Below are 12387 nucleotides of genomic sequence, written 5' to 3' on the forward strand. Positions count from 1 at the left end.
TGGAGCCAAAGGGCAGGAGCAGGCAGGATGGCTCAGGGGTGCTGCCCACGGACATGTGCCACCATTGCCTGCTGCTGGGCAATTGGTTTGGTACCAGTCTCCTGTATGCGCCTGCCAGCCAGCATGGTGATGGTGTGTGCACAGCAGAGAGGGGATGATGGGTGGAAAACAGCACGAATGATAACCAGCATTTGTGACCCCACCCATTCCCACCGCCCTCCTCACCTTTCTGGTACTGGAGCCAGAGCTGCTGCTGGACCTTCTTACTGGGGAAGTGGATGGTGCAGCTGAATTCGGAGCCATACAGCGCCTCCGCGATGTAGTGGGAGCCAAACTGCTGGATGAAGGAGAGCAGCTCCTCCCGGCTGCTGTCCTTGGTCAGTATCTTCAGGATGTTTGCAAAGCCTGTGGGAAGGAGGCAGGGGATCGTGGGTCAGCCAGGCAGGGCTGCCAGCCACAGCCTGGGGGGAAGGAGGCCCAGAAAATCCCTGCTCAAGATGTACACATCCCCACATGGGTGCAAAATGCAGTTCCTCCTCTCTTGCCTCCATGGTCTTTATGATCCTTTGGAATCCACAACCAGCTATTTGCACTGGGCTGTGGCTCTGGCATCCTGCTATGATTCCTCTCCCTAAGACACTTCTCAAATCATTTCAGAGGGATGTGCACGTGAACATGTGTGTGTGCACCCACGCCCCCACACTCCCCTACATACCCTCGCGCCAGCTCTGGCCCATTTTGCAGGCTGCTGGCACACTGTCAGCGCTCTCCGCAGAGGATGCGCTTGGCCTTTGCTTCGCAGTAGCCATAACCAGAGATGTTCTCCTGGTGTAAGGATTAATTTATTACAGACTGCACTGCAGACCATCCCCAGTGTCAATACCCTGCACAACCGATAACTATTTTTAGGAAAGCTGGAGACAGCCCAGAAGGACACGTGGGGCTGGGCTGATTGCAGCTCCATGGGTGCGCAAGGGCCAGGGCACCTCTTGAACAACGCCCTGCAGTGTCAGTATAGACAGCGGGGACTCCAGCACAGGACAAGGACATGCACCCTCACTGGTCTACAGAGATGAAATATTGTGGAGGCATCGGTGGCATCATTTAGAGCTGGCTGATATCATCATTTTGGTTCAGTGGTGGAACGGAACACATACTGCAAGAAAATATGTCATAACTGTCACCAAAATGAGGTTATCTGGCTGGTTGGTTGGTTGTTTTATTGAAAGAAAAGGTTGGTTTAATAAAAAAGCTAGAAGAATTCATTTTGAGCTGAACCCAAATATTTTTTTCAGCTCTAAGCAGGTTATTTTATTCTGGGGCTCTGCATCTGTCTGCACTAAATCTTTTCTTTCTTCCTTTTTTTTTTCCCTCCATTTAAAAAACAGGTTGATTTTTAAATAAAAAATGCTGTTTTGAAATGAAAAGGCAAAACATTTCAGGTCGTAACAAAATGTTTCAGTGCTTCTGAAACAAAATGTGTAGCTATAAAAATGTGGAAGTGAAATGTTTTGACGTTTGCAGGATCCTCCCGCCCACCCCTTCTTCATCTGCAACTCCCTGCTTTATATGACCCACATTTACAAGCGCTTTGGGTCCTTTTGAAACCACATTTTTTCAAGAACTTACTGGGTTTCATACATACACATATAAACAGCCACCCCCACATGAATCCTCCCAGAAGTCTTGCTTATTAGCCTGATCCTGGCTCTGACCTCAGCTCTTGGTTTGTGCAATTGAGCTGCACAAACACCCTGCCTCAGTTTCCCCCCTGTAAAATGCAGGAAGATCTCTCTGCCTGCCTCTGCAGCAGCACTGACAGCATGAGCTACTGCCCGCGCAGAGCCTGGGGCTGGGAAACGCTGGTGAGATGCTTGGCACGACCATGCCTTGGGGCAGAAGACCACCAGCCACCCACCCATGTGGACACACGTCTCCCTCTTATCAGAAACCCTCACCTGCAGAGAGGGTGATGGAGCTGAGCTTCACCCTGTAGAGGTTGCTCCTGACCCGCCAGTGCTGCACCATGGGGTAGCCCATCGCCTCGTCATACTTGATGTCCCCTGCAAAGGAAGAGCTGATGCTCAGCCCCTGCTGACCCCACAGCCACGCTCTGGGAAATGCCTAATGCTTGCACAGAGCAATGGCTTTGCTACACACCACAGGGGAGAGAAACGGGATGGTAGCAGGGATGGCAACCTCCAGTGGCTGTGCCACGGGGTCCTCAGGCTGCTGGCAGGACCAGCATTGCGATGGCTGCGGCTGCCTGGAGCTCACAGGGATGGAGATGCTGCCTTGTCATGCCAGGGCAGACTCGCAGAGCCCATATGCTATTTATGCCCCGGACAGACAGGAGGGATGCCACGAAGGAGCCCAAGACCAGCACCTCAGGAGTGCTGATGCCCCTTGGGCACCATGCTGGGATCTAGGGTGGGAGAAAGGGTTCTTGCTCCTGTGCTCGCCCCGGCAGGAGCTGAGCTCAGGGGCAGCTCGTACCAGTGAGAAGCTGGAGGTCAGGAAGGGGCTCCGAAAGGACGCCACGGCACTGCTCCTCCACGGGCAGCGGGATCACCATGAGGCCATCGGCCAGCTGTGGGAAGTCCTTGATGAAGTTATTCTCCCTGCAGAGAGAAAAAGACAACTGCAAAGCAACGATGCAGGCCACGACCAGGCAGGGGGGCTGAGCTGCCCCAGCAGCACGGGGACAGAGGCCGAGGGAGGGCGAGGGACACCTCCAAGCAGGAGACCTTACAGGGGATGAGGTTTGCTGCCCCTGCCACCAGCCACCCCTGGCAGCACAGCCCTCCAAGGTGATGCTTAATGAGCTCCCCAGGGACCATGGCTCCATTAGTTCTCCAGTAACGTGGGGCTGGTCTCAGCCTGGGGACCCAGCCACTGGTTTTGGCCTGGATTTTCAAAGTGTGCCACTGGAGAGGGGGAAAACAGCAGCAAGAAGAGAGGAATGGCTGCTACACCCCAAAACTGCCCCTTTCCACCACCTGCACCAACTTCCAGTATAAAACCACCAAGCACCAGACCACGCGCAGCTGGGGCTTTGCAATCCCAGACAGCAGCATCACCCCCGCGGCTTTGCCCCCAGATGACTGGATCTCCAAAAGGAGTAAAAGGCACATTTACAGACAGACACCAAAAAAAAAAAAAAAAGCCGGCGCGTGCAGCTCACAGCACGATTTTACCACACCTGGGGGATCTTTTCTAACCTTGGCAGGTATAACATTGTATAATAGGCCCCTAATGAATTGTTTCTAGAACAACGATGCTGGGGAAATTATTTGAAATGGTGAACAGACAGGTCTCTGGGAGACAAACCTCCCCCGGCAAGCGAAATGCCTCGCGCCTGCGCAAAGGAAACGGGAGGGGGGGATTTTAAATATTGATCTTAGAGCCAAAATATAGGCCAGGAGGCTCTGCGTCCTCCAGGTGCAGAGACAAAAGGGCAGCAGAGCAGAAAAAAGGGAGGTTCCTGCAAAATCAGGTCAGCCCCAGGAGCTGGGGGGAGGCTCAGGCTGGCACCGCCCGCCCGAGCGGCGTGTTTTCTGAACAGATCTTCCTTTAAACAGCTGCCGGTTTACCTCAGTTTTACTCCCTGCAGCCCATCCTAGCAGTGATGCTCCATCATCCTATGTTCATCTTGCAAGTGGGGACACCTTGGCCACCTCCAAGGGTCCCATTGTAGCAAGATGCTGAGTTGGTGGAGCACTTCCTTGGGGCTCTTCTGATGCTCCAGGGCCAGGATATGGCCAGTGCAACCTGTACCAGTGGCAAGCAGAAGGCCATATCCCTGTGCATATGGGAGCAGTCCCACCTGGGGATGGCCCCAGCCCCAAGGTGGGCGAGGAGCACTGAGATGAGCCTTCACGCTGCACTCCCCATCTCAAAGCTGCTGGCACCTGATTGCGTCTCGGGAGCTTCACTTTAGGCACAGTTGGAGAAAAAGTGGTTTATTTGTCTGAGAGGAAAAGCCTCCCGCTCACATATGTGCTCGCAAATCTCCTGTCGCTCACACCAGGCGTGGGATCCCCCACGGCTGAGTGGTCCTTTGCTGTTCTGAGCCCTTTGCTGTTTCAGTGATGCAAATGGCAAAGTGCAATTACTGCTGCAGACAGGAGCGGTGTGGGTGGTGGGAAGCAGGGGCTGCAAAATTAGGCAGATCAGTAGGGAATATGGAAAGAATCGTGTTGGTGTCTCTGCTGCTCTGCCTCAGCTGAAAAGGGAGAAAGCTGTCAGTGTTACCAAATCCCAAAGCCCCACAGAAGCGTGATGCTGCACCAGAAAAGCAGGATGCAGCTGCGCTGAGCTCACCTGCCACCTTGGAGGACAGGGACCGTCCCCTCCCTGGTGGGTCAGCCCCACACCCTGCACTAGGAGATTAGCTCAAGGGCCAGGCAGGTCACACTGGAGGCCTGCCTGCATCCCATCTCCGAAAGGACCAGGAGGAGATGCTCAGGACAATGACAGTGGCTGGTAGCACCTTCCCAAGGACTCTCACACTGCCTTGCACAAGGGGACAGACTCAGCGATGCCAGAAGAGCCCAGCCCCAGGGGACAGAAACACATGGCACGGCAGACACCAGAAGACTGCGTTAACCCCGTGCCCTGCATCTGAACATGGAGCAGAGAAGATGCAGAAGCAGCGTCTCCTCCATGCAAACCCACCCGGACCATCTCACCAACACCCACCCGTGCCATGAGCTCATGGATCGGCTGTCCCTGGGCACAAGGCCAGCCCACCTGGGTGGCAGGACAGCTGTCGGGGGCTGGTGGTCCATGCACTGGCAGCTCAGGAGGGAGAAGCTGGAGGAGACGCACACTGGTGCCAGGGCAACCTGCACGCAGCAACTGCTGCTCAGAGCTGACGCCTCTGTGAAAAGGTATTTACCAAAAAGCCACGCTCGGTGGTGCCGCTTGCTGTAATGCCATTTGCTTTAACTGCTCCGCAGTCGAAAGGTCAAGGAAAAACAAGGGGCCAGAACGAGTCGAGGCATGGGCATACACACCGGTGGGTGCCCACAACGTGCTCCCGTAACGGGAGGGAGCAGCGGTACAAGGCAGGACTTCAGGAGGGCTTCAATGATGCATTTTTGCTACCAAAGCCTTCCTGGGTCTCCACCCTCCTTCCCCACCTCCAACCCCTTGCTCCCTGCCTGCCCAAAGCCAGGATGAGCCGAAGCTGCGTGGAGGAAGCACCCGCTGGACACAGGGTCCGGGCATGGCACAGCCCCCCTATAGAGTCCTTCCAGCTAACACTGCACCAAGCCCCCGCTGCATCTGGGCAAACTGGGAGGGCAGATGATGGGGATGCCCAAACCCGCTCGTGCCCGGCAGGCGTGGAGGGCAGTGTGCTGCAGAGCCACAGCCGGCAGAGGGCTGCAGCTCCTCTTCCACTGCACCTTACTAATAACCCTGCGGCTCGCAGTGCTGCTCACTGTAGAGGCACAAAAAAAGCCTTTCTGCCAGGCTTCTGTGCTCTCTGGAAGCTCTGATCAAAGCCATTGGGCAATGTGTGCAGGGCAGGGAGACAGACGAGGGGAGGCATGTGACAGCATCCTTGCGCATGTGCTGCTGCACATGCCTCCATCTGGGGCAAGGCTGCGCCACCGGCACCTCTGCACGGGTGCAGGACCATGTGCAGGGTTCACAACTGGGGGGCCACGCTGTTTCCAAGAGGCACGGTGATGCCTTCATGACCTCATGGTTCCTACTGATTATGAAGCCAGGTTTATTCTGATGGGATCAGGAGCAAGCCAGGCAAACCTGCCTGATCCCAGCACCTGCTAACCCCACAACATCCTCCCTTGCTCTGCCCCCAGCATCTCCCCAGCACTCACGGAGCAGATGCCAGATACTCACAGGAGCAGAGAGCACGCAGTGCTCTCTGGCATGATGCACACTGAATCCACTTGCCGACTGGCAGCGCTCTGCTGGTGGGCATCTGAACATCTCTCGGGGCATTTTGCAGAAACTAAGTCATTATACAAGGAAGTGCTGTTTCTCCCTCACAGCTCCGGTCCCTAGTAGCATCCAACCTAGGCTACATCCCTGACTCAGGAGGGAGCTGACTTCCAGATAAACGAGTCTTGATGCTGGGAAAAGTCAAATGGCCAAAGGCTTTCCTGAGCTCTTGTACTGGCAAAGTGTGCTGTGAAGGAAAACATTCACCTGGATTAAACTGAGTTCAAGATCCTGGCTTTGGTGGATACTCCATGTAACCTTGGATGAGTCGTAAAATGCACCCGCTGCTGCAGGTGACACAGGTAACAGACAGCAGCTCCCTCCATCTCGAGGTGCTGCTGGGGTAAAGGCGATTAGTGGCGGCTCAGGTACCAGGAGGAGGGCTCACACAGCAAGAGCCTGCTGTGCGGGTGTTCTCCTGTCCTCCTGAAACTAGATACACAAACTAGAGATGTTTTTGGGGAATCTAACCTTAAATAATACACCCAAGGTCATGCAATACAGCCACAGCACGGTGCAGCATAGAGCTGTGTTACTGTGCTTCGCAGTGCTGGTATCATCTCACAGAGCTTCCAAAAAGGACCAACATCCCGCAGCATCTCTGAGCGAAAGGGGGTTTTGGGGGGAGCAGGAGAGGCTGATGCAGGCACTGAGGAGGAGCCAGAGTGCTGTCATCCTTCTGGACGTGGCCACAGTTGCCAGGTCCTGGTCCATGGCACGACTCTGCTAAGCCCTAGAGCACCTTGTCCTCCTGCCAAGGCACTGAAAGCCAGGGCCAAGCGCGCAGTGGGATGGCCCACAGTAGTGAAAGCTCAGCTGGTGACTCACATTTCTATCATTTTCCTGTTAGCAACACTGTTGGGTGAAGGAGCAGCTTCAGCTCCTTGGCTCAGCCAGATGTGGCTTCCTCCCTTCACGCTTCACTCTTGGAGGACACGGCCTCAAGGCCAGATTCTGCTCACCAACCCTTGCAGAAACCCTCCTTGCTCCTGTACAACTCTCACTGCAAATCCAAGCATCAGCTGGCATGGGGCTCCCTGCCTCCACCCACCTCTGATAGTGGATGCACACCCTGCATCCCAGCAACCGGGCAAACATATTCATGAAGGGGTAAAATATATATATATATATGTATATAAAATGACCCCACAAGTGATTAGCTCATGCCCTGAAGCATGAGATTTAATTACCCTTATCTGAGCTGGCGCAGCTACAAATGTTAATCACATTATCATCCAGCATGCTTATGTTCAGCAAAGTGACTATGTGAGGACTGCGCTTTCTGCTATGCAAGTCTGAGAGGATGCCTTCTTCGGCAAAAATAATTTATTAATCTTAGTCTTCCTGCCCTGCAATGGCTTGGGGAGAACATGATGGATCTGAGGTTATTTTGTGCCAGCTTTTGACCCAACTTTCCCTCAGAGAAGCTTTCCCGCTGGGGTGGCCTGCATCTGACATGGGGACATTCAGAAATACCTTCTTTTTAGCTTGTCATCACCAAAACAAATTTATTTAGAGTCACTGAGAGACAGAAAAGAGGGTGTCCTGTTTCCACAGCCACTTTGAAGAAGGTAAGCATGCTGTAAATCTCCCTCCACATGTCTCCGTGACCTCAGGCACTGGTGAATTACAAAGGCTTAATGCAAACCCTCTGAAGCAGCAGTTACTTACTCCAAATTTACTGGTCATTAATTTTAGTGAGGCCCCACTCCAGTCTAACAAAACAGGATAAAAAAAGGACAGACTGGTCAGGTTTTGCCAGGCCCTGGAGCCCCCATCAGCTCCACAACTTTCAGCCCTAACCACCATTTGCAATGATGCATGGCTGGACCGAGCTGTGGGGAGAGAGAAGACCCATGTCCCCCGGAGAACACCACCGTGTGGCCACAGCTATCAGCCCCATCCCTCCATCAGCCCTGCTGCTGCTGTAGGACCTGTCCCCGCGCTGCCAGTCCCTCCCTGCCGCAGCCCCAGCCTGCCCCACTTCAGCGCCAGCAATAAGCAGCCTGACAATATTCAATAGCTGCCTTACCCCCCTGGTTCAGGGATAATTAGCATTTAAATTGAGGTGGTTTTCGGGAAGGTAAATCATGCCAGCGCTGGGGCTGCAACGCCTGCGGGCATGCACAGATGCTCAGCACCATCCCCTCCACATACCCTCAGACTGAGCCCCAGTAGCCACTGTGGGGCTGGGGGTGACTGGGACCCCCCTTCCCACGCCTCCTGCTCCCACTCTAACGCAGGGCTGGGGCTGTGTGGTGGTGCAGTCACCTGCACCGTGATGGGGAGGTGTTGAAGAGGGCTCAGCCAACACCGGCAGAATGCCGTGGGCTCTGTCTCGGTGGCTCTTTGATCCTGGCACTGGAATATTAATTGTGGCGCTGCACTGACACAGCTGCAGGAGGCCCTCGGTGGCACCACCGGGGCTCCTCTTCCCTCATCAGGCCCAATGTGGGGACACTGAAGCATGGGAGGGGACAGCAAGAGCCACAGAACGGGGCAAAGGGTGGTGGCTATCACCAGGAACTGTGGATGAGAGCAGGAGATGCCAACCCCACTAGTGCCTGTGCCACCGGGCATGTGGTGCCGTGCAGGGTCCCCAGCCATGGCACAATGATGGTGACAGTCACCAAATGACATATGGGCATGGGACCTCAAGACCTGAGAGAGCAGCGACAGCCAGACAGAAGGATGAGAGCAATGGGAGCAGCGCTGCTGCCCGGGAGCCAGCCAAGGCAGGGAAGGGAATTCCTTCCCGGTGAATAGTTTATTCACTGTAAACCAGGAATTCAGCTGATCCAAAGCTATTTGTCAACTCTGCTTGAACCTGTTGCAGAACCCAAGCAGAGATTTTTTTGGTGGTTGTTTCTTTTTAGTACAAAATAGATGAAAAATAAAGAAATAGATATTTTTAGTACAAAATAGAGTAAGATGAATAGTTGCCACCACTGTGGTGCCACCACCTCCGTCCCTGCCAGGGGGTCCTGCATCTTCCCAGTAGCTAAAGACAAGTCTCAACAGAGACTGTGACCACTTTCCCATTCTCTATTAGTGCACCAGAACATCAAACTCCCTTCACAGTAATCCAAAGCATGTTGCTGGGGGTGTTTTAGTTCAGCTGTTGAACCGATAACTCAGCTTCTGCACTGCTCATGCCCAAGCCTGGGTCAGCAGCAGGACCCTTCCTCTGGACCCGGGCATCATGTGCCCATGCCCACGCCCATCAGCATCATGCTCCACCAATGCTGGACTATTCCAAACTGATTTTCCTGCAGATCATCTCCAAACATCCCCCAAACACTAAAGCCCTCCTCCAGCAGTAATGCCACCACACACCAGGGAAACTCAGCCAGCAGCACCCACCACCGTGGCACAGTGAACATCATGTTCACCAACACGGAGAAGAAGTGCATCCTCTCCTGAAGCCATTTCTAAAGGAAACACACAGGAACTTGCTTTGACACAGAGAGGTAGAGAAGCCATGAGCAATGGGAGCAGGGATCTCCCTCCTGCACCCTGGCAAGCCCCGGAGCAGGCAGCGGGGGTAGGACATGCTGCTGGAGGAGTTCCACCACCAGTACATGGTTCTGGCCAGCAGAAACAAGGAAGCTCAGGTGGAGCGTCCATAGCCCAGCACCTGCTCATCACTTATTATTCTCCCCGCCCTGCTTCTCACTATACAGCTATTTATTTATTCCAGTAAAGAGTGTCTCCTGTGGGTGAAATCCTACGGTAGGCTGTGGATCTTTCTTCCACCACAGCGCCTGTTGGGAACAGGCTGAAATGGAGTGCTGAGTAAAAACAAATTTGGAAAGTTACGGTTCCCACAGCAACGCCTGGCGCCTGTGCAGCAGGCAGCGTGCAGGCACGCAGAGCTGGATTTATGCCTTAATTACGGAGTCGGAGCTGCAAGAGGAATCCCAAGCAAAGCTCTAGTTTTTAGTCCCTTAGAGAACTTTGCAAATATATGGATTATTCCTTTTGGGATTGAAATTTCCCATGCTTAACCTAAGCTTAAACATGATTTTCTGCAAGAAGTTTTAAGAAAAGTCAAAAAAACCCCCTATGTTTGAGCGAAAGAGTGACAAAAAATAAGCAGACATGCCCGTGACTGGAGAAAGGGAAAAGAGTGGCAACCTGTCTCTTCTTTGCCTCACAACTTCGCACAAATTGCTCCTGGAAGCCCACACTTGCAGACAGTGAAACCCCAGGGAGTGCGGTGCATGTGAGCTGGGAGATGTGACTTGGTGCAAAAGCTGCCATCGTTAACACTCAAACCCAGGTAAGATCTCCCAGCTGCACCAGGACCAGAGCCCAAAATAGTCCACCAATAATTTCTTCCCTCTGATGGAGCAGGCTGCAAGTTCTTTGCATTTAGTGCTGGAAACCTCATTTGATCATCTGCTTGCTTTGTGAAGCAGCAAAGAAACTGATGAAATACAATCCAGCATATGCCTGACCCAACGTTTTGCATCCTTAAGTTGCTTAACTCCTTACTACTGCCCTGCTCAAGCCACACTGCCTAGGTGCATCACATCTCTTAGGTGCATCATCACCCAGAACAAGCTCTTCCACACGCACCTCTGCTCTTCTCCTCCTTCTGCAGGGGCAAAGCAAATGAGCAAGTAGCCAAAACCTCTCCCTGTGTGGCTCTGGATTAAGTGTTTGGCTGATCTCACCAGTGAGATAGGCAGTGGCTCCACCGCTGCCCACATCAGCAGCCCCGTCCTGAGCCTGCAAGCTGGTGGCAGGGCCAGGAGGACATGTCTGAGCCGTGTGCTATCCCTCCTTGACTGGAAGGTCTGGGAAATGTCCACTAGCTGATGTGGCTGATGAGGCTGATGAGAAATCTGCCTGTTTGCAAAGGGTTGGCACTGATCAGTGTCTGCCAGGAGCATCCGTGTCTTGCTCCTTGTATCTGCTCTTCAAGGTGTCTCCCTCCATTAGCTTCGCCACCACTGACAGCCGAAGGGTCTGACCTTGTCGGCTTCCATAAGCTCAGCCACTTTCAGCTTTTTAACGATTTGGATGGAGAAGATGACAGACGGACCTCCTGGAGCAGCTCACAGAGCTTCTGCCCACCAGGCTATGGCCACCGTGAGATGATCTGGGGACAATTTCTCTGTGGGGATGTTTCTTCTACACCTGAGTAACTCACAGCCAGGCTGGACACCTCTGAATGATTATTTCCGTGATGAGCTGAGTCCAGGCTGCGGGTCCTTTTGTGTGGGTTGTTTGGATACTGTTTGCAGTCATTTCCCAAGTGCTGCTCAAGCAGCTCCATGCCTGGCGCTTTCATTAGCTTTATTTGTAGTGAGGCAACAAATGCAAAACTCTCACTGACTTCAGAGGAGCCAGGAGCACACGCTGGGACTTCCCAAGGAGCTGGCGTGAGGCTGGTGCCCGACTTGCATCCAGTTCCTACAGCATTTAGGCATGGTGACCTGAAGCCAGTGGCCTCTCTGCACACCAGCAGCCCCTTGAACCAGCAGCTCTCCCAGAGAAACCCACACCCAGCTGCAATGCCCTGGGAAGCAAAAGCACTGCCTTTTAAGTAATATTTGCCTTTCCAATGTAAATGCAGACCCAGGTCTCTGCTCAGCACACACATCCATTCTCTTTAACAACTTAGGATCTTAAGCTTTTTTTTTTTTTTCCCTCTCTCTCTCTCTCCCTCTCCCCTAAGCTTCATTGTTAACCTTTAAGATGAAGATAAGGTGTAAGAGTTTGGAAAGGAATCAGGAGGGACCTTGGAAATGAACCAGGAGCAGTGTTAATACTGGGCCGCACATCATATCTCTTCCGCTCTTCCTTCCCCCCCAGGGTGATTCGGACTGCTCTTGACTACCACCATGGTATTACAAACTCTAATGAGGTTTGGAAAATAAGAAACCCATGGCAGCGTGGGAGAAACTAATAGAAATTGTTTTGTCTTCTCTCTATTAGTCATTAGAAGCAGAGGAAAAACAGCCACAGGCAGTGGCAGGGCTGCAATATCACCACACATTTCATATGCTGGCACTCTGACAAAGTCATTTCAACGCAGTTAATGCTCCCGCTTCCCCTACATGCAAGGCCTGCCATATGCCAGCACAGGCTCCAGCTGCACCAGCATCCCTGTGCCAGGACTGACCGAGCCCGGGGTGACCCCCGTTGGTACCCAGTGCCCACCCAAGCTGCTCATGCAGGTTGCTTGGCCAGCCCAGCAGCAAACCCACCAGCACAGACCATCGCAGTCACTCTGCTCTGCAGAGGCCAGTGTCCCCCAGGGGCCAGGGACAGGCAGGGGAGGCAAAGGCAGCAGCCAGGCAGGGCAGCGCTTGGGGATGTATCTGTAAGCAGCAGCTCCCTGGCACTCTCAGGCAGCCAGAGCATATGCTGAATTAGCTAGGATTTGTGACTGCATCTGCAAAA

General features: G+C 53.4%; 1 protein-coding gene across 1 annotated transcript in view; it reads right to left on the reverse strand.

Moving 5' to 3' along the window:
- Positions 1-12387, reverse strand: part of ASTN2 (astrotactin 2) — a 353993-nt gene that overhangs the window by 125768 nt on the left and 215838 nt on the right. Inside the window, exons 14-16 of the mRNA XM_055720179.1 lie at positions 2497-2621; positions 1959-2063; positions 226-405 (exon numbers count right to left, since the gene is read on the reverse strand). Coding sequence (XP_055576154.1) covers positions 226-405; positions 1959-2063; positions 2497-2621 — 410 coding nt within the window. The remainder of the gene's footprint in view (positions 1-225; positions 406-1958; positions 2064-2496; positions 2622-12387) is intronic.

The sequence above is a fragment of the Falco cherrug genome, chromosome 9 (assembly GCF_023634085.1).
Source record: "Falco cherrug isolate bFalChe1 chromosome 9, bFalChe1.pri, whole genome shotgun sequence".
Classification (NCBI taxonomy): Eukaryota; Metazoa; Chordata; class Aves; order Falconiformes; family Falconidae; genus Falco; species Falco cherrug.